The following is a 22,818-nucleotide window of genomic DNA, read 5'->3' as shown; positions in this document are numbered from 1 at the left end:
AACACCACACCTAGGTAGCACTTTTTCATCAGTAGATGGTAGCTGTCATTATCTCCAGTTTACAAATGGGGTAACTGAAGCAGACAGGATAAGTGACTTGCCAAAGGTCACATGGTGAATCAGTGGTGGAGCTGGGAACAGAATCCAGGTGTCTGGATTCCGAGCCCGTTAGTTAATCAAATTTCCCATAACATATGGTGTGATCTTTACATTTTTGCTTTCCTGTGGAAAAGGGAAACTTCTCTTACAAAACGTTCTCTAGAGCCTGTGTAACAGTAATTCATAGCCATACCAGGGATCCTACTGGTCACCTCTTTTCTACCCTTACATCTGTGTAAGGTCCCTTACCTTGCCATCTGCATACTCTATTTTTTCTCGCACCTCCTCATCACTCTTTTTGCTTTCTTCATATAGTGAAGATCTTCTGGATAATGTTGATTTTGGAAGAAAATTCTACGGAAACATTACAGTCCCTGTTATACTGTTAGATGAACATAGAGTTTTGCTAATATTTTTGCTAATCTTAATCAACTCTGCCAAAAATATGGTAATCAGGAGAGCATTACTATGGGAGACAAGCACGGCACAGAAGGGTGAGACACAGGGCCCTGTTCTCATTTACATGGAGGCCCCTCCAGGCTGCTCTGGCTGCATAAAATGGCCTTAAGTTATATTTACACCCACGGTGTAGAGGGCCCTCAGTGTAAGTGAGAATCAGGCCCAGTGTCCAGACCCATCCTGAACCAATATTAGCTACAATCAGGGAGTGTGCGTGCTTTGTTTTGGAGGCAGAAATCCAATGGAACAAAAAGTCTTTCTCCTGGCAGGGTAGTAACCCATTCAGGTGAGCAACACAAGAGGGAAACAGTCAACTGAAGACAGTTGGTGAGTTAGGGTGTGAGAGTGAGCTAGCACCCAAAATCACAGAGCCTCTCAGTTCCAGCTAGCAAGGGGGTCACAAGAATATCCTGATCTGGTGTGTTCTGGTTCACCAAAGAATGTCACATGAGGTCTTAAATGAAAGCGAGGGTCACATTGGCCATTGATACTTCTGTGAAATGGATGTGCAGATACTACGTAAGGAGTTACATATCTATGCTAAAAATATGTTCTTAGATTCTGTATTACAGCAGAGGTGGAGAAACAGGTGTCCTGTCAGAAAAAAAGATATTTATTCACCTGTTTCTCTGTTGCATGTAAATTAAGCATCATAAGCTAACACAATGGAAGCACATTTACATATGAAATCAACAGGGAGACATGAAATCAACAGGAAAGAGCACACAGGAAAAGCAAGTGATGGGTTATCCCATCTCAGAGTATAGACAATGAACTTTGGAGATATAAGTAGAAGGCAAAAGGTAGCAACCTGCACCTAGGAAGTAAACAGGTAGTGTGTTTACATTCATGAAAACGGGACCTTAACAAGCCTTGGCTGAAGACGCTGAAAAAGGCTTTGGGTGAGATAAACTAGACAGGAGGTTAACCTAATAGTTAAGTTTAGTCTCTAGAAAGCATGTCATGATTTTGTTTTATATATCACCCTTTTGTTCCATTATCCTTACTCACTATCTCTTGAACCTTTGATGATAAACTTCTTGTTCTCACTATACATAAAACTCAGTGATGAGGTATTAAACAAGGTGCTGATTCTGAGTTGAATCATACAAGTTGGTGTGTACACTGTTCCCCTGGGGACTGCAGCCCTGATATTTTTGAGAGTGTTCAGTGGAGAAGGGGCTGGATGCTACAGGGCAAATGCTTCAAAGGAGTTCAGGGACTGGGGTGCACCTACTGTTAAGCTGCAAGGCAAAGGAAGGGCTGGCACAGCCCAGAGGAGAGGGCTTGGGTGGCTAACAGGCTGGAGGTATCAGGTTGCTGATACCCATTTTAAGCACAAGGAAGTCTCCCTCTCACTGGAGGCGGGGTGGGGGGTAACAAGGTGACCCACAATCCTGGGGACCCCGAGAACTGTCACAGTATTCCAGAAGCTGTGCACCCTCTCTGCAGCTCCTTAGCAATGCCTCTGCCCTCCCGGCCAAGATAAGGGCCTCCCTCACCTTTTGTATTATTCATGCTTCCTCGGTGGCCTTTTCACCAGTGGTTCCCCTTCTCTCTGAATTTAACTGTCTTCCATTCCCCATTTCTTCCAAATCCAGATTTCCTAACTGTGGCCCAGAATACTTTGGGGTTTGCTCTGCAGCCTGCAAATGTATGCCAAGATATCTTCAAAGGGACAGAGTGCTGTTTTTGCAGCAAAGCCTTCTGGGGCACATTAGCAATGTCAGGCAATGACAGAAAACACGTACTCTGAAGACAGCTGTGGCAACAAAACCGTAGGTAAAAAAATATTTAGTTTTGCTTAAGCTTTGCACTGCAGCTATGAGCAGTCCCAAGTCTTGCGGAGAGAACAATCCGGCTTCCTACCCCAACAAGGTCATATGCATTTTCATCAGGCAACAGAAGGCAAGGCCTGAACTAACATTAACCCAGGAAAGAAATGTGATGTAGGAAAGGAGGCTGCAATGGAGGGTTCTGTTGCCCCAGGTGTATTTTATTTTGCTTGGATTGATGAAACAACATTTCAGGGCATGGTTGCATGGCTGGAGCTATGGGTGTTGAAGATCAGTACGTGAGCCAGTATCTAGAATTAGCTCAAACCTTTGCTTCAGCGTCCAGTAAAGCACAAAAACCTTCTGCTGCTGGTTTGCTGCCACTTGGGATTATGCTGTTTCTCCTGGAGAGTGTCACAGAGGCTGTTTGATCCCAAGGTTTAAGTGATTTTTCAGTCATTTTAAGGCACAGATTCTCTTTCTCCTGTGTCAAGATGAAAATATTAAATTGCAACGTAAACCTCCTTAAGACAAATCGTTATAAAGGGCTATTTTCACAGAGAAACATACCATGGGATTTGTAAGATGTCGCTATATTGTTTTAAGTACAATCAGCACCAACAGATGGGAGGAAAAATGAAGCAGGTTGAATATTTGGCCCCATGAAGACAATGGTAAATTTGCCAATGACTTAAATGGGACTAGGATTTAGCTCGGTGTCTGTGAAAGCTGAAGTATAAATCTTGCTGGATGATTAAATATATCTATATGGATAAATATACCTGTGTTTCCTCATTGTTACTGCAGGATGCAGAGCTACAAACATCATCGCTCTGGTTGCGAAAGAGGACTGTGTCCTCTGAACTACCTGAGGTGGATGAAAATCTGCCTACAGGGTGTGGAAAGAAAAAGAGATTCAAAAGGTCAGTGCAGGCCTAGGAAAGTGCCCAGTCATACAACTGCCCCGGTGTTGTTTCAGAGTCCATTTAAAAAATACTGACTTTCAGATTCATGCAACACGTTGCTTATTGCCGCAATAATATCATTCTTGTTGACAGCAACACTTGGTGCTGCCTCCTCCTGGAGCAAAAGAAAGAAGCTGTACACTCACCTGCAGACCATTGCTGACAGGTGGAAAGTTCCCACAAATCATAGCCATAAAAATGTAAGGCTTGCAGGAAATCTTACCTTTTATGTAAGAAGATGAGTTGGTTTCCTTAGACACAGTCAAGTGTGAGACGGGAAGTACAGGTGACTTCCTGCCATAGGTTCTTTGTTCATTATGAGATGATTGACGCATAACCTAAAACAAAATTTTAGGCAAATATACAGTCCTACCATCTCTGTAACTTGGCAATTCTCAGTATATGAATGGTCATGTGTGAACTTCTCCTGGGCTGTCAAGAAATGAAGCTTGTACCATAAATAACCAATATGGTATCTACAATTTGTTTCTATTCAACTGTCTACCTCTCCCCTAACATAAGCATATTGCTTGTTATCTTAGATTGTAAACTCTTTGGGGCAGCACGTGTCATAATGGATCCATGATCCCAACCAGCGCCTCTGAGCAATATCATAATATAAACAGTAAATAATCATAACAATCAGAATAGTTGCACTATTAACTAGTTACCTTCTCTGGCTCAAATGGTGTTAATCTTCCTTGATGGGATGTTCTCCTGCCAGTGGGTGTTGTACTTCTGCTATGAAAGTGATTAGATGGTGTCTTTTCTCTGGGTTCCCTGGTTACTGATTTCAAAGACTCAGTCCTTTGCACTGTACTCTTCATTGCCTGAAATGCATTCAATATTTTTGCATTAAATATACACTGTCATGTTAAAAAAATCACACTGAAGTCATTCTGTAAAAGTAGCAAAAATAATTTGCTTATTTCAAAAATGTTAGATTTTTTTTTAAATTTACTTTTCACTATTTTTCTGTTTGTTTACTTTTCACGTTTCTCTCTCTGCTTGGAAAATGGAAGTGGACAAGCCACTTTCACTTTTGTTTCTAAGCAGTTTCATTTTCTGGTTCTTGTGAAGCTGGAAAAACCCTGTGAAAGTGCAATCACAGCAGCAGGATGTTCACATATTAAGCACTTATAGATTCATAGGGTGAAATCTGACCCTACTGAAGTGAATGGCAAAACTCCCATTGACATCACCGGGGCCAAGATTTAACTCACAGTTTTTAAGGCCAGACGGAGCCATAACAATTGCCTTGGGTAAAATTTTTCAAAAGCCCTTATGTGACTTTGGAGCCGAAGCCTCATTTTCAAAAATGCCATAGGCATCCAGGAGCTAAAGTCCCACTGACTTTCAGTGTGACTCAGAAGCAGTGCTAGCCCATTGGAGGCCCTAAGCAGGAATATTTTGCCCACCCCCAACACATAATAAAAAGCGAAAGGGGGCACCCTTGAGCTGCTCGGGCCCTAAACAATTGCTTAGTCTGCTTATGCCTAGCACCAGCTCTGATGTGACTTAGTCTCTTTTGAAAAGGGGATTTAGGATCCCAAGTCTCTTAGGTGCTTCTGAAAATTGAATCCCGACTCTGACCTCATACGTAACACAGACCATAGAATTTCACCCAGTAATTCCTGCATCAGCTCATAGCTTCTAGTTGAACTAGAGCATATTGTTTAGAAAGACACCAAGTCTTGAGAACAAACATCCAATCTAGGCCACCCCATTCAAAAGTGGGGAAATGACAAGCTAATAGTTCACACACAATATAAATGCTGCCCCTTTTTGTCTGTGCACATTACACAATACAGTCGTTATTCACCTGATCACATTTTACTTCACAAATAATATAATATAGAATTTTAAGGGTTTTTTCCTAAAATCTTCCTGACATCTCTATTCACGTTGCACAGTAACCTCATTTCACAAGTAACTGCCTTTTACATGTTTTTAAATTTCAAGTTAGTTCAGTGACTGGGCAGGCAAATGCGGTAATTGCTGCAGCTACTGTGGGAAGTAGCTTCCAGTCCGTCCCTGGATGTTAGAACGTATTTGTGTCTTGAGATCATTAACTGCAGAGACAGGAGGAATCTCAGTTCATCTGACTGACAAGGCACAGATTTAGACTAGTATGAAAAAAAAGGCAGGGGAAGGATTATTATTGGGATGTTCAAATGGAGACAAAACAAAAAGTTACCACTTGAAGCCAGGAGGAGGAAAATTCTAACTAGATATTTAGGAAAAAATTCTTAAAAGTGAGATGCATCAGACAATGGTGTAATCCAGCCACAGAAGAGCAGTCAAAGGGCTATCAATATGAGCCCAGTGCTGCACTCATTATGGTCAAATGGGAGTTTTGCCATTGATTTGACGGGAAGTAGGATTAGGTCTGATGTGCACTAAAGAGAAATTGGGTTCACACTTCGGGCCAAATTCTGTGTGGTCTCTTTTGTAATTATGCAAGGCCTGAAACAGTGAAAATACTGGATTTCAGCTTTGCAGAGACAAGGCTGCAGAGAGCTCATGCAAGGAGACTTCACAGCCTCCCGTGTGCCGTGGTGCAATTCTCTAGTGTCTCTCTCTTCAGGGCCAAAGAGTCAGGGAGGGTTTGGGGAAGGGGAAGCTGGAAGAGTGGGTGGGGCAAGACTACTAGATCCTCACACTGTGCAAATTCAAGGGCCAGAACCATGCACTGGGGCAGGGGCACAGTACGCTGTGATAACTACAAATAGGCAATTCAGTTATGCTTAAAATAGGAGACAGATGATTGTCTCACACCAGTATGGAGTTAGGAAGAGTGCAAGGAAAACTTTACTACTGAGTCACAACAGGGGGCCATGTAGAAAAGGTGACCCCACATATCTGGACACTTTGATTTACGTACATTTTGGTCCCAGAAATCATTCTCTAAAATAAGTCTCATGTTAAACTGTGGAAATGTGCCTGTTTGCAATAAGGACCCGCGTTTTGTCCATACTTTCATATTCACATCCCTGGGGGGGTGTTTCTCCACTGGCGTTTTCCTCCCCACCGGAGTGGTGCTGCGACTCTTCTGGCTACCTCGCAATGGCCTTTCTTCTAGGTTAGCCAGAGATGATGTCCCTCTCAAAATAGCTTCTGAAACCTAATGGTGAATTTATGATAAACAAAGCAATGGTTTAGCCATTACATCTAACAGAACCAGTCACTTCATCTTGTATCTGGTGAAAAAACTCAAACCAAACCTTCACATTGGCTGAGGTAACAAGGCAATATGACATAAATACACAGCTAGCGACTGTTCAGTCAGCTAGACCACAGGAGGGTGGGCAGGAGCAGGTGGCACCCGTTTCCCCCCAAGCAAAGAGATCAATACGGCATGAAAATCCCTCACTAGGTGCCTGGAGTTGGAAAACTTAATGGCTCTGATAGGAGATAAAACAGAATCACCCTAAGTTTATACACAAAGGACTAGATCCCCAATCTGGTCAAGTTATGCTTCTCTGAGCCTGGGGCTAGGCAGGGACAGGATGGTCCCCAGCATAAGTTACAGCAGCATCAGGGTCATGTCCCATATACAGCGCCCTTATGCCACCTGAGGATTCTCCAGCCCAAAGGGAATCTTCAGAGGCTGAAAGCCCAGGCTTTATGGCTCTTTTGCACCACCAGAGCAGGCCAATGCAGGTGGAGTGGGGGCCAGAATCTAGACCAAAATGTCCAGTGTATTTTGCCTTCCCTAGCTCTTGCTTTGCTTGGGATTGTTATACAGTTTTGCTCCATACTGGTGTCCTTTATGTTGCATACAGCACAGCAGGAATCATCTTTGTGTGTGACCTTCACTATGCATAAGAAGAAGGGTCATCAGAAGTAACAGGCAGATTTCAGTCAAGTTAAAAATCAAAATTAAATTTGAATATGGGATTACATTTTCTGAAGTAGCCTAAGGGAGTTAGGGGCTTAATTTTCATTAATGCTATATTAAAATTACATTAAAATATATAAAGATTATTTACCATTTCCCTTACTTTATCAAGTGAAATTGGTGGTTCCAGGTACCTTGTAAAGAAGAATAGAGTTACTGTCATTTACAAAGGGAAAGATGGTCCAGTGGTTAGGGTACTAGCCTAGGACTGGTTATTTCCCTGAGAATAATTGGCTAAGAGGGAGAGAGAGTACGCACATGCACTCCTGAATCTGAAGAAATCTCAAAGCTTTGAATTGCTCTGACATTGGTATACCAGATACTTTCACTGCTCAGACAACCACCCACAGACAACAGATCCTTCAGTACCGGGGTTTCTGATTTTCTGCTTATGAAATCCACAGCTCCAGATTTCTTTTCTGCTTCCAGCCTCTGATGCTCTGAAACTCTGAGCTCATCTCGAAGCTCCAGGTTCTGTTTGGTCAGCATCTCAATCTGATTTTTTAGCTTGCCATGGGCAGCCTGCCAGCGGGACTCATTTCTCCTGAACTCCTCCTGGAGCCCTGCAATCTGCTGCTTTAACATCTGTTATTAGAGAAAGGCATATAACATTAGTGCACCAGTCCAGACGAGGAAAGCGCATCTCATGCATTTGGAAAGATGCAAGAAATCTGTTGTTTTGCTTAAAGCTTTATTGAAACTTTTCATTATGACATAAACACACACAAAACAAAATCACACAAGATCTACCAAAATACACAGCAATAAACAAAACAGACAACAACAAAAAATCCATGCTGCAGAAGAGCCAGAGAAAAGGAGCCTAAGAAAAAGGAGTAGCTATTAGCCCCCTACAGTATTTAAGGTGTACTGACAAGCATCTACAGCAGTGAGATATTCAGCCAACAACGGATGATTTTAGAAATGCTGAACACCCACTGTAAATGAAGTCAGCTGAAGTTGCAGGTGATCAATGCCTTTCAAAATCAGGCCCTAACATTCCAACCATCAAGGAGCATCTTGCTGTGTTTACATAAAAAAAAAAAATAGATTTTTCTTTAAGTGGCTTGGACTGATGGAACAATCTGACTGGTTCAGGTTCTGATCCTAACGAGTCTAGAACATCCACAACTCTTGCTGACGTCAATGACAACTCAAGCTTGGATGTCTTTCTAAAACACATGCTGAGCTCAAACAGAAGTTATGGGCTTGATGCAGAGATTAGTAGATGACATGAGGTTCTTGGGCCTGTGTTATGCAGGAGGTCAGCCTAAATGATCATAATGGTCCCTTCTGATCCTAAAATAAAAATCTATGAATCTATGACCAAGCCATTTTAGAAACACATTTAAGCATGTCTCTTTAGACATGCACTGCCCCTTTATTAACCCTGCACCTTTAAATGTAAAGGAGTGGATGAGCAAAGATCTCAAGCCTTTCCTTTGCTCAGGGAGAACTACACCTAAGGCTTAATTGTAATCTGTCATTTTGACAAATAGGGAGGAACTGGTTGAGAATTTGAAAGTGGAAGGCAGCTTGGGTGAAAGTGATATGAAATGATAGAGTTCATGATTCTAAGGAATGGTAGGAGGGAGAACAGCAAAATAAAGATAATGGATTTCAAGAAGGCAAACTTCAGCAAAATCAGGGAGTTGGTAGGTAAGATCCCATGGGAAGCAAGTCTAAAGGGGAAAAACAATAGAAGACAGTTCGCAGTTTTTCAAAGAGACATTATTAAGGGCACAAGAGAAAACTATCCCACTGCGTAGGAAAGATAGGAAGTATGGCAATAGATCACCCTGGCTTAACCAGGAGATCTTCAATGTTCTTAAAATAAATAAAGAGCCCTACAAAAATTGGAAACTAGGTCAAATTACAAATGATGAATATAAACAAATAACACAAGTATGCAGGGACAAAATTAGAAAGGCCAAAGCACAAAACAAGATCAAACTAGCTGGAGACATAAAGGGTAACAAGAAAATATTCTGCAAATACACTAGAAGGAAGAGGAAGACCAAGGACAGAGTAGGCCCGTTACTCAATTCAGGGTGTGTGGGGGGAAATAATAACAGAAAATATGGAAATGGCAGAGGTGCTTAATGACTTATTTGTTTCAGTTTTCACCAAGAAGGTTGGTGGTGATTGGACGTCTAACATAGTGAATGCCAGTGAAAATGAGGTAGGATCAGAAGAGGCTAAAATAGGGAAAGAACAAGTTAAAAATCATTTGGACAAATTAGATGTCCTCAAATCACCAGGCCCTAATGAAATGCATCCTAAAATACTCAAGGAGCTGACTGTGGAGATATCTGAGCCATTAGCGATTATTTTTGAAAAGTCATGGAAGACGGGAGAGATTCCAGAAGAATGGAAAAGGGCAAATACAGTGCCAATCTATAAAAAGGGAAATAAGAACAACCCAGGGAATTACAGACCAGTCATCTTAACTTCTGTACTCAGAAAGATAATGGAGCAAATAATTAAGCAAACATCTAGAAGATAACAAGGTGGTAAGTAACGATCAGCATGGATCTGTAAAAAACAAATCATGTCAAACCAAACTGATAGCTTTCTTTGACAGGGTAACAAGCCTTGTGGATGGGGGGAAGCGGTAGACGTGGTATATCTTGACTTTAGTAAAGCTTTTGATACTGTCTCACATGACCCTCTCATAAACAAACTAGGGAAATGCAACTTAGATGGAGCTACTATAAGGTGGGTGCAAAACTTGTTGGAAAACTGTTCCCAAAGAGTAGTTACCAGTGGTTCATAGTCATGCTGGAAGGGCATAATAAGAGGGGACGCACAGGGATCAGTTCTGGGTCCTGTTCTGTTCAATATCTTCATCAACGATTTAGATAATGGCATCCAGAATACACTTACAAAGTTTGTGCACGATAACAAGCTGAGAGGGGTTGCAAGTGCTTTGGAGGCTAGGATTATAATCAGGGGTGAAAGTAAGTCGAGTGGTTTACCGTTATGCTGGGGCCAGCTCTGGCGCCCGGAAGGGGTGGGGCCGATGGGGTCAGAGCCAGCTCCAGCCCACACTGTAAGGTAAGTGCCCCCCGTCCTTCTCCTCCTCCTGCTACACCCCTCCCCCACCAGGGTAGCAGCGGCAGCCCAGGGCTCCTGGGGCTATTTAAAGGGCCCGGGGCTCCTCTGCTTCTACTGCCCCTTCCTTTAATTAGCCGCCAGACCCCTGGGGAAGCGGCGGGGCTCCAGCGGCTATTAAAGGACCGGGGCAGCAGAGGCAGCTGGAGCCCTGGCCCTTTAAATAGCCCCTGGACCCCCGCTACCCCAGGGCTCTGGGGGCTATTTAAAGGGCCTGCGGCTCCCCTGCTTCTACTGCCCCAGTCCTTTAAATAGCCGCTGGAGCCCTGGAGTAGCCGTGGCAGAGCTCTTGTGGCTATTTAAAGGACTAGGGCGGTAGAAGCAGGGGAGCCGCGGGCCCTTTAAATAGCCGTCAGAGCCCCGCAGCCGCTACCCCAGGGCTCCAGCAGCGGGGCTCTGGAGGCCATTTAAAGGGCCTGGGGCTCCGGCCACTGCTGGGAGCCCCAGGCCCTTTAAACTGCCCTCTGGGGAAGCTGGGCTGCCCCAGTACGGTGCACCGGCTCTTGCCGGTACACCGTACCGGGGCGTTATAGTAGGGGGTTATAGTGTACCACTATAATCTGGGGTTATAGTGGACCACAAACTAAACATGCGTCGACAGTGTAACGCTGTTGCAAAAAAAGCAAACATCGTTCTGGGATGTATTAGCAGGAGTGTTGTAAGCAAGACACGAGAAGTAATTCTTCCCCTCTACTCTGCACTGATTAGGCCTCAACTGGAGTATTGTGTCCAGTTCTGGGCACCACAATTCAGGAAGGATGTGCACAAATTGGAGAAAGTCCACAGAAGAGCAACAAAAATGATTAAAGGTCTAGAAAACATGACCTATGAGGGAAGATTGAAAAAAATGGGTTTGTTTGGTCTGGAAAAGAGAAGACTGAGAGGGGACATGATAACAGTTTTCAAGTATGTAAAAGGTTGTTACAAGGAGGAGGAAGAAAAATTGTTCTTCTTAACCTCGGAGGACAGGACAAGAAGCAATGGGCTAAAAGTGCACCAAGGGAGGTTTAAGTTGGACATTAGGAAAAACTTCCTAACTGTCAGGGTGCTTAAGAACTGGAATAAATTGCCTAGGCAGGTTGTGGAGTCTCCATCATTGGAGATTTTTAAGAGCAGGTTAGACAAGCACCTATCAGGGATGGTCTAGATAATACTTAGTCCTGCCACGAGTGCAGAGGACTGGATTAGATGACCTCTTGAGGACCCTTCCAGTTCTATGATCCTATGATTTTTGCTTGCACTAAGTGGTTTTGCATTCATTCTTTGTGTATTTCCAGACAAATTGAACTGTATATTTTAAATCCTTGACCCTTTAGAACAAAACCCTGCAAACCCCAACCCCCAACACTAGCAAAGGCAATAAGGAAAAGCAGCAGTTTTCCCATCCTCCCTCTCCTGTCTCTTCATCCTCTGCCTCCTTTCTTCCTTCAAGCACATAATTCTTTCTTCTTCTGCAACTTCACCATGAATAGCACATTGTCGGGTAGTGAAATTGTGATTTACCGCTTAATCTGCCAAACGTGAGACACTCCTCCAAACTGAGGTGGACATAAGAAAGCTTTTTATTTATATATTTATGCACCCACCATTATGGCACTGGGGCACTTGATGTACACTGACAGGCTTGATCCTGCCCAAGGGCAGGTGTGTACTGTTGCTTGTATAAAAGCAGAAGGTGAAAAGTGATGAGCAGGCAAAGACAGCAGGGGTACCTGATCTTGCAAGAATGAGTGATGTTGTGCGCCTGCTACGTTACTAATGTAAGGCATTTGACTTAATCTTGCATGCAGTGTTGTTGTGGCCATGCTGGTCCCAGGATAGTGGCGAGACGAGATGGGTGAGGTAATATCTTTAGTAGAGAAGTTGCACCATCTTGAGAAGTTGGTCCAATAAAATATATTACCTCAACCACCTTGTGTCTCTTAATCCTGCATGATCTTGTAATTGAAAAGATAGCACTATATAAAATCAATGTAGCCCCTATTAAATGGATTAAAAACTGATTAATTGATAGATCTCAAAAATTAATTGTAAATGGGGAATCACCATCCAGTGAGGTGTTTGTAGTGGATTCCCAGTGGAATTTGTTCTTGGCCCAGTGCTATTCAATATTTTTATAAAAGCATTGCTGGTAAAATTTACAGATGACACCAAAATCGGTGGTGTGGTAAATAATTATAGGAACACGTCAGTTATAGAGAGTGATCTTAGCAAGCTGAACTCATTTGAACAACAAGTATTTTAACTGAGCCAAATGCAAAATCATGCGTTTAGGAACAAAGAATGTAGGTCATACTTCCAAGATAATGGACTGTACCCTGGAATGCACTGGCAAAGAAAAGGACTTGGTAGATAACCAATTAAACATTAGATCCCAGTGCAGTGCTCTAGCTAAAAGGGAAAACGTGATTCTTGGATGTATAAGCAGGGGAGTATCAAGTAGGAATAGGCAGCTGGTATTACCTCTGTGTATGGGATTGATGAGACCATTACTGAAATGCTCTGTCAGTTCTGGAGTCCACATTTCAAAAAGGATATTGAAAAACTGAAAAGGATTCAGAAAAGATCCCCAAGAATGATTTGAGGTCTGGAAATCATGTTTTATTGGGAGAGACTTAACTCAGTCTAGTTAGTATATCTAAGAGGAGTTTAAGAGGTGAATTGATTATGGTCTACAAATACTTACGTAGGGAAGTGATTTCTAAATCTAGCAGAAAAGGGCATAATGCGATCCAATAGCTGGAAACAGAAGCTAGACAAATTCAGACTGGAAATAAGTTGTAGATTTTTAACAGTGAGGGTAATTCACCAGTGGAACTATTTATCTCAAAGCATGGTGGATTCTCCATGATTTGAGGAGCAATTCTCATATCCATTCTAGGAGGGACTACAAACTGATCTGTAAAATCACATTTTCTTTTTCCCCTTCTTTATACACTGCTTACTTGTATTTCTTCTGACTTTACTTCCTCTCTAGTGACTCTAGCTGCTGTTGAGTACTTCTTAAATTCAACCTTTTCTTTCTGCGATGTGTGAATGTGGTCTCTCTTATATTCTTCTAAGCGATTAAGTTCTTGAGCCTTGCTGGTCTCAAGCTGATCCATTTGTGTTCTGTTCAAAAGGTAAATTGGGGATTATGAAACTGATGTAATGAATGTAGGTTGAACCCTGTCTTTGGATGTGTATCCAGGATTCCCAGATTTAGGGCTTGATTTTCAGAGGTCTCGGGCATTCACAGCAGACACTGAAGTCAAGGGGAGCTATAGGTACTCAGCACCTCTGAAAAAATCAGGTCCTTAATCACTGAGAGTCTCAGGTGCGCACAGTTTCAGCTGTAGCCCTCTATGCAGCATGAAGTCACACTGTGCAGAGGACACCAGACAGAATCATCCTACAGGCCAGATCTGGCCCATGGGCCACCAGTTGGACCATGTTTTTTAATTCTGGGCCATGCAATGCATGCGTTGCATACTTAGACGGCACACCATTGATTGCAACCTGGAGCAGTTGTGCTTGAGAGGAGAGAGAGGGCACAGGTGGCTTCTTCCTCACACATACCCATGCAGGGTGCACGGTTGGAGACTGAGCTTCCGGAAGCCCTAGCTGCCCCAGAGTGAGAATGGCTGTAGACCTTATGTGCCAGTTAGTGGACGGGGAGCTGTTGGGAATGCTTGCTACAGGTATGGCAAGTTCAAGTGCCCAATGTACAATCTTAGCACCTAGGAGACATTTTGCTATTCCAATCCTAAAGCCTCTAGATGCTAGCACTGGGACAGGGCATGTTTTCCCTCACTGGAGCGCCAGGCTGTAAGTCCTTAACAGAGCCCAGAATGTAGCATATTTGTATGAATTGAAATCAGTGTTTGGCCCAAACGCTGACCCCATTTTTGGAATATATTATCATATCATTTGTTAGTCTCATAGGCAGGCACTTGAGGCAGCAGTGAGGTGCTTAAGAGCATTCACCTCACTAGCTGGGCCTGTCACTGCAGAGGGTTCTCTAATGTACAAAATGGAAACTAACACTGACATTAAGAGACCCACGAGCCCCCTCCTCCTGCTGCCCGAAGGAAGGTGCCACTGCAGGAGAGATCTTTACGGTTGAGTCATTTGGAGTTAATTCATTGGTTCCTTTTTTAAAAAATGAGCCCTTACAGTATTCTGGGTTCATGAACGTTAAAAGTAATACATCTCCCCAGTAACCAATTAACACCTCACCCCAACATCTAGTAGGAGTAATAAATACAACACCCCTGCTTATGCCCATCCTATCCCTGCCCCTTGTGAGAACAGAAGCGTTACCCAGAAAGTCAACAAAGTTGGACCACAACAGGAAGCAATTGCACTGCAAATGCCCTACTTTCTTGGCTAGACCAGGGAGCAATTAGTTCCAGCATCTCAACTGATTTCATCTGCTGCAGAATCACCCAAAGAGACCAGAGGTGTTTCAGTTAGGGTTGACCCCAACCTTTTAGAGGCCTTATACAATAGATTAAAACCAAAGCCTTGAATTGCACATGGAAGTGAATTGGCAGCCAGTGCACATCACAGATGTAAAGTGCTCCCTGTAGAATACACTGCCTACAAAGCAGACCTCCATGTTTCATGCAAACTGAAGTTCTCACAAGGTCTTCAGCTGTAGCCCCATGTAAAGCACATTGCAATGACCCAATTGTGAACTGATAAAGACCCTGGTGTTGGAAGCAAAATCCACAGCCAGGCGAAAACCTCTAAGCTAAACGGAGGGAAAAAGCACCCATGATCGCTGTTGCTACCTGGACATCCAGAAGCTGCTGTAGATCCAACAAGAACTGCAGGTTATATGTCACAAACGGCAGGCAAACTCCCCAGAAATAATCTTCGCCAAATCTCCTTATGGCTTCCCACAGCCAATAGGAATTACCTCAGTTCTGTCTGGGTGGAGTCTGAGCCTAATAGCTCCCATCTCTGCCCCAGTCTCCCATTAGGCACTGTGTACATGCCAAATTCTAAACTCAGAGAATTTTCACCCTCCAGTCTGCACTTCTCATGCCTGCAGAGGCCTAAGGTAAAAAATGTGTTTGGAAACCAGAGAATGGACAGAAGCCTGGACAGGTCCAGGCATGCCAGCTGACTCTCTCAACAGGGCTCTTATTGCTTCCACCAGGCAAAAAAGTCAACATGGTATAACGGAAGAGCTATATCACTGTGGTTACCAGCCAGAGCTCCTGATGTGCTCACTAGTTTAAAAATACAGAGCCAGATCCTGAGCTAGTGTAAATCATTGTGAGATCATTGACATCAATGGAGCTAAGCAAGTTTACCCCAGCTGAGGATCTGGCCCACAAACTGGAAAGAAGAAATGAAAAGGTCTACACTACACAGCATGCCATCTATGGATTTGTAGATAAACACCTTTGTGAAAATAGTAGAGTCAACTAGAACTAACTCCACAAAAACGCTGTCAACAACACTCCTTTTAGGGCCAACGCTGTTATTAGATGCCAAAGCACTATACTCAGTAAGACAAACCCACCAGAGGGCACTATCTATCTACAGGAGCAGAGTACAGTGCTGTCTGGGAAAGTACTGCATTAACTCTGCATGGAAACATCACTTAGCAACCGAAGGTAACACCAGTACATAACTCTGGAAAAACTGGAGCCTAATTTCTTTGACTGCTTTTTTAGATGTTAAACATAAACAGCCCAAATCCACACGCTCTCACACACAGAACTCCTATTGCAGTCCATTGGAGATCAGCCTGCAGGATGCTTTGAGGATCATACCCAGAAAAAGATCTTTATTGAAGCAATTTTTAATAAATGCAAAGTATTTTGAGCAAGGCTAGCTAAAGAAAAATATAGCACACTGTAATTCTGAAAGGACTTGATCCTAAGCTCTTTGAAATCAATGGGAGTGAACATACAAAAGTCTAAACTTTTGGTTTGGTTTGGGGGCGCATTCAGTTTGCAACATGTATTTTTTTTTAAAGGAATGCAAAAAAAAAATCTAAATCAAGAAATTACTCTTACTTTACATAAGAAAAAAAATATTCTCATACCGAGTAAGAAATAGAAAGAACACAGTAATATCAAAAAAAGGAGTTTGTATTACAATAGATATACGCAAAAAGAAAAGGAGGACTTGTGGCACCTTAGAGACTAACCAATTTATTTGAGCATAAGCTTTCGTAAGCTACAGCTCACTTCATCGGATGCATATAGATATATGGTAAGTGTAGGTTCTAACAGATTTCAGACATGTTTTAAAAAAAATTCACACTGGGTTTGAATTTAACTAGGCTACGATTTTATTACAGGCACGCCAATGGCTACCGGGTGCCTACAGTTGAGATGGTGCCCTTATTCCAAACCCCTGTTTTCAAACATAATTTTCTTCAAAATATTACATTTTTGACTGAAATTTTTCCTGCTTGATCTCAACCAAGTAGAAAATTGTTTGAATTATGCAAACACACATTTTACAGCTATGCAATTTTACAGCTGCTTTACTGCACTTTGATTATTTACAAATCGGCTCTTTTGAAACTTTAAGCTCGGCACATCCATAGTTACAAATACATCCTTTGCCTGGTTTGGATAACTACCACGATATAAAGGTGGGTAAATCTAAATGTGACATAGGGATGATAACTAGGTTGGGCCTGATCTTCTGAGCTGGGAAGTGCCCCCAGCTCACAGTGACTTCAGGATGCTGAGCAACTTGTACAGAGTATTCAGCATTTCACAAGATCCAAGCCCTAAAACTCGTCATCTGGCCATAGGTTTCAAATCTGTGTGCCCTCTTGTTAGTCAGCTACATCCATATTTGGACACCCACATAAATGGCCTGATTTTCAGAGCACCCACAGATCCCACTGAAATGAGGCCACTTCGGTAGGATTTAACAACCTAGCTTTCGGAATCCAAGGCTGAAAATATTGGCCGTAATGCATGGTCAGCTAGATTCGTTCTGCATGCCATGGGATGGTTTACTTACCTGAGCAAACGCCTTGCTTTCTCTTGTTCTTCTTTCATCCTCACTGGAAGAGGGGTTTCTCCATGATATATACCAACCTCCTTTTCCAATTCCTCTAACTTGTCAGTAAGCCTTCTCTGAGCTGCTTCTATGAAGACAATCATGTTAGTACATATAACTTCTGTGTGTTCATGAAAATAGTCCACGTATTTAACTACAGTAGAATTGCACAGACCAGGAAAATGTAAATTTCTCTGCTATATCCATCATTAGACATTAACATCTTGGGGCCCAATCCTGAAACTATTCACTATACAGCATAAAGCTTACTAGTGCAAATCAAGCACTACACCTGGCAGGAAGTGTGATGGATTGGGGGCTCTTTCTGGGCCAGGGTATAAATTCTATGTTGGTTTTTGTTAATGTCATGCTGTATTTCAACCTCCATTTTGAATGTAACTTTTGAAGTGGCTTTGAGCATCCATTTTGAAGCAGGAACTTGGCAGCTAGTGAAGAGTCTGTGTCTGAGGAGGTGTGATAGAGCAATCAAGGGCCATCAACACTGAATGGCTCTACTCCAGTGGAACAATTAATTATTATTAATTATTTGTATTACTGTAGTTTCTCTACTAGCAGGATCACTGACATTGAACGACTCTCTGCCCAGACATTCCTTATATAAGAAATTCTTTCTCTAAGCCTGTGTTTCCTTGCTTTCCTGCAATGTTGTCCCCAAAGTGTGTAACTAGAAAAACCACAGCTCCTACATCCAAGAATGGAACCAAGTGGGGGAATGTGTATAAGCAACAAGGAGCTCAGGCACTAGTTCCTGGGTCTAGGCAATCAGACTGTGAGGTTCCACTGCCCAAGAAGAGGGTTAGACATAGGATCTGCAACTGGGAATGTGCCTGAGCTAGGAACAGTGACTATCCACTCCTCATATCCAGATCCAGGGAGCGTATTAGTATGTGGGATTCAGTGATTGGATCCAATCACAACAGACGAGAGTCCATCCAGAGAGTGGGACTGGACCAGGTTGTGATGGTAGGATCAGGCTCTTGGTTTCTGTAAATCCAGTTGGAATTCACCCCAGTTAAGTAAAAGGTGCGGCACCAAAAACTTTCTAATGCAGAACAGAGGAGCCTCTCAGAACTTTCACTTGGACAGCAAACCGACCCAGAGGGGAAAGGAGACTGAACATGGTGGAAGCACAGTAATAAATAAATAGATAGTTAACTTCCACTCAACCCCAGAAAATAAGTAACTAAATTGCATTGGCATGTGGCATTTTTATAATTTTAGGAATTGCAGCCCTCGGCTTCCAAGGGTCCAATGAACCAGAAACCACAGGGCAGGCTCTTTTTCTGCCACTGGAGTTCCACGTATTGTTGTTATCACTCAAACGGAAACAGAAAAATCCCTCCTGAAAACCCACTTCCTCCGCAAGGCTCTCCCCACATTAAGAGGAAATGTAAGAGGATCAAATAAAATATAAGATTAAATTGAGTTTGTAAGGTAACTCTCCCCTCTGCTTCTTCCAGTGCATCCTGCTTTTTCTTGTGGGGTGAATGTCTCCTATAGTGAAAACTCTTCAGGGCAGAGGCTGTCTTCCTGTCTATGTCTTGCACAGTGCCAAGCACATTTGCCTGTGCTTAATAGCAACACGAATTAATTACAAAATGAGAGATGTGATGTTGGCATCTGAGCACATGATCAGGAACCAGGATATAACAGGCCATAACTTCACTGATGAATTTGACCCCCTCAGCTTTAATCCCAGATCTCACACCATCTGCCATTCTGGCCTTGCATGTGTCACTTAAACTCTCTCTCAGTTTCTCCATCCCTAAAATGGCAGCAACTCAACTTTGGTGCCAACTCTGAGTGCGGTGAGGATGAATTAACAATTTGTAAAGTGCTGTGAAGATGTGAAGCATTATGCAGGCTAAGCAACCACACCTACACACCCACACTGAAACAGTATTAAATTATATTCAGTTAGTAGTGGGTGGGCTCAGTCCAGCTCCTAGTGCACAGTTGCTCTCGTCAGGAAACCAGTTACAAGCGGCACTGATAGACATCCTTGTTGGCAGTCTCTGCAAAGAGGCCAAGACTAGAACAGGCATATAGACTGAACTATCCCCTCAGCCCCAATGGGAGCCTGTTTTTTCTAGGTCAGGGCTGAGGAATGTTGGCATGGTGGTTGGCATGGCATGGGATGGGACATGCACTAATGGAACATGTGGTGCAAGTACGGCGGTACGGTCTGGTACACCGTACCAGTAAGATATTTATAGCCGGTACTCTGTACCAGAAAGACATAGGAGCAGAACATGGAGCTGCTGGGTGGCCCTACACCCACAGCTCCTCTGGCATGGCTGTACCACCTCCATCCTCACCCCCAGCCCTTCCATGCAGCTGCATCTCCTTTCTGGGGTCTGTACAGCAGTCCTGTCGGAGGACAGGGCTGGGGGCAGTACAGCCGTGCTGGAGGAGCTGCCAGGTGGCCCCACATTCTGCTCCTTTCGCCTGTGGTTCCGGAGAGCCCTGTGGTTCAGAAGTCTCCGGCGCAGCGGGAGGAGGACAGAGGCCCGCCCCCCCCAGGTAACGTGGGTTGGATCATGGGGAGGGGAGAGTGCCGGGAAAGCGCGGGGCCCTGGGCTGGGGTGGGACAGGGAGGAGTCACAGGGGGGGGTCACGTGCCCCCCCTTTAGCTGGTGCCCCTCTTTGTGTCCCTCCCATGAGTGCAGCGTACAGGTAAGAGATGAATTCTACTTGCACCCCTTGTGTAGAATCATTATACACCAAGAAAAATTCAACTGCTGCTGACATCGGGACAGAAGTTTTGCTTAGCCCTTACCTATCATACCCAGAACCGGTTTTCTTTGTGTCTTCTCCTCTGCAAAGGTGTCTTTAATTTTGAACGCAGGGAACAGGCTGGCCACCAGATCACATGTTGAGGGTGATGACTGCAGATCTACATTTTTAACATCCCCGACATTACTCTCACTCCTTGTCTCAGGCTCTCTTCCACCTCTCGCAGATCTTGGGGGCCAAAAGGGAGACTTTCGAAGAGAAGAGCAAGACTTGTTTCCTTTCAATCTGGCAACCCCGTTACCAGACTCACTGCTGCTTGTGCTGAGAGAGAGACCCTGCTTGCCTTTTATCGCTTGAGCACCCAGTTTCTTTGGAGGTGGCTTGGTGTGCTTTTTCAGGGCCAGCTCTTCTGCTCCACTGGGCTCATCACTAGCATAATCAGCATCAGAGAGATCCAAATTTTTGTCTGTGCGACCTACTTTCTGAGGCACGTGCGTTGTGGGAGTCCGAGAGCAGTAAGATTTGGGGTCATCCTCACTGTCAGTGGACGTGCAGCCTGACCCACTGGACAAAGGTTGAGCATTCCACTTGTTGGTAGCACTTCTACTGCTTTGCCACTCTTGCTGGTGGCCGATAAATGTGATGTTCTTTTTCCTGTCCATGCCTTGAGTTGATTTGTGGGTAACTTTCATTATTCTGTCATTAACCATCTTAAACCCAGTGGTGGGTCCTCTTTGGCTCTCTGCGCTTTTGCTCACAGTGTACTCTTCATTGCTAATTCCTTTCACACCTGGTGCGAATTTGAGGCTTGTGCTCCAATCCATCTGCTTGGTTTGGCTTCCTTCAAAATTCTGAAGCTTAGAAGCTTCTTGAAGGATTTCCAAGGGCTTTTCTGCTCTCTGAGTTAGATTGCCCTTCCCACACTGATCCACAATATCGAGGTCCTTTTGAACTGTAGACTCCGTGGAATGTTTGTCTGCATTGTCTGAATGTCCTAGAGAATCAGTACTTTGAGCTTTATTTTTCTCATCTGTTTGTAGCTTCATTTCAGTAATTTGTTCCTGACACGGCTGCAGGAGTTCAGCCCAGTTCATCTGCAGTGGTACAACAGGATCCTCCTTTGCACACTCTTCTCCACCACCTCCTTCTCCTCTTTCGTCTGGGCATTGCTCAGGATCTCTTGCCTTACTGTCAATCTGAGCCTTTATTTCACTCACGGAGATAGTGCAATCTGTATTCTTTTCATTAGAGACCAACACCGTGGGGCTGCTGACCCGTCGATGTGAACGATTTAAATGTTTCCCCAACTGTAATTTTCCTGCATCCTGTTGGCAAGGCAAAGAGAAGAGATTCTGGCAATCAAAACTAACTCTTCTGGGATGTTTGGCTTGTTCTTTCGCAAGGTTCTCTTTATTTTTTTCAAGCCTTGCAATGCCTTCTCCACGTTTCAGGAAAGATTTCCGAGGGGTCAGTTTAGCCTCACAGAAGTTCTGCAAATACCAAAAATTATGTTTAAATTATGAGACATTCTTCAAAAATGGAGAGAGAAATCAGATCCCATTAGGCGGAAGCCATAAAAATAAAAACAGTTTCTTTGTTGTATGCCACATTTTTCTATTTTCCTTTATATCAAAACTTTTTAAACACACACAATGTTAGTTTTCCAGCATTTATACTGCTCAAGTCATACAGAGCAAAATAAATTCTCACAAGGAGGAATATTATACTGAGATAATGTTCAGACAGTGTTATTTTAGTTAATCATTTTTTAGAAAATCTAAAAAACCCTTCCAGAGCGTTTGGTTAACATAGGTTAAAACTCACTTCTGGAACGCCCAGACATTCTTTGTAACCCTGTTAATTCAGTCCTTGTGCACAGCTATCTTAGAATTTTTATTTCCATGTGATCGAAGTGTTTTCCTATTTCTGCTTTCATAACAGTGAAATAGTTTCAATATCTCAGATGAAAGATATAAAAAATGTTCAAAAGTCATTCAGTGACCACTTTGTGGCTAAGGCCCTCCATTTCTTTTCTTTTTTTAAAATAAAAATTACAGACAGATATATAAATTAATCTGCAAATATCGGACTTCATGGTTTTGTGCTCTCTGCAACAGGTGATGACATCAAAGCTAGCACAAAATCATGGCCTCTTTTTTCTAAGATCAGGTATGTGGACAAACTAACAAACTGCCAACAGAATCTGACCCACAGTCACTGCACTAAAGAGTTTAGTGATGACATCAGATATTGCCAATAAACTCAGATTCTGGCAAGCAAATTATTCTCACTGTTTCTCATAGTTTAACAACTGCAAGGAAATATATTTTGAGTCTGCGCTTAAATCTGAAACCTGCTCAGATTATTCACAAAAGCAATCCCATTGATTTAGTCCATGTTCTGTTAGGGCAACATGCATCCCTGTGCAGATGGACAGGACCTGGCCTTTCTGTATCCCTTAAGTCCCACTAAAATCCTATTTTGAGGCCTCCAGTGGTGCTTAGGCCAAGTGATGGCCCTTTTGCACCGGGGGGAAAAGGACCTTAAACAGGATTTTGTGCTGTATTTTTTTAAAGGTTTATGGTTTACTTTTAAAGTACATATTGAATTACTATACTCTGGGGAAAACAGAAATACAGAGAGATAATGGGTGGAATTTTCAAAAGTGCCTAAATCCCTTACGAGCACAGGTACCACTGAAAGTCAATGGGACTTGTGTTCCTAAGTA

At 43.2% G+C, this 22,818-nt stretch overlaps 1 protein-coding gene across 6 annotated transcripts in view; it reads right to left on the bottom strand.

Annotated features, from left to right (window-relative positions):
- LOC102942120 (centromere protein J) overlaps positions 1–22,818 on the bottom strand; it is a 66,563-nt gene that overhangs the window by 6,369 nt on the left and 37,376 nt on the right. For 5 of the 6 annotated variants that reach the window (XM_037895149.2, XM_043543209.1, XM_043543205.1 and 2 more), the window contains exons 8-17: positions 20,134–21,580; positions 17,295–17,421; positions 13,259–13,424; positions 7,569–7,784; positions 6,276–6,422; positions 3,970–4,128; positions 3,522–3,636; positions 3,116–3,222; positions 2,662–2,817; positions 349–453 (exon numbers count right to left, since the gene is read on the bottom strand). In XM_037895149.2, the coding sequence (XP_037751077.2) occupies positions 349–453; positions 2,662–2,817; positions 3,116–3,222; positions 3,522–3,636; positions 3,970–4,128; positions 6,276–6,422; positions 7,569–7,784; positions 13,259–13,424; positions 17,295–17,421; positions 20,134–21,580 (2,745 nt within the window). The remainder of the gene's footprint in view (positions 1–348; positions 454–2,661; positions 2,818–3,115; positions 3,223–3,521; positions 3,637–3,969; positions 4,129–6,275; positions 6,423–7,568; positions 7,785–13,258; positions 13,425–17,294; positions 17,422–20,133; positions 21,581–22,818) is intronic. The other variant, XM_043543208.1, reaches the window with a different exon arrangement.

This window comes from Chelonia mydas, chromosome 3 (assembly GCF_015237465.2).
Source record: "Chelonia mydas isolate rCheMyd1 chromosome 3, rCheMyd1.pri.v2, whole genome shotgun sequence".
Lineage (NCBI taxonomy): Eukaryota > Metazoa > Chordata > Testudines > Cheloniidae > Chelonia > Chelonia mydas.
The sequence above is the reverse complement of the archived record's forward strand: the minus strand, read 5'-3'. Positions and strand labels throughout refer to the sequence as shown.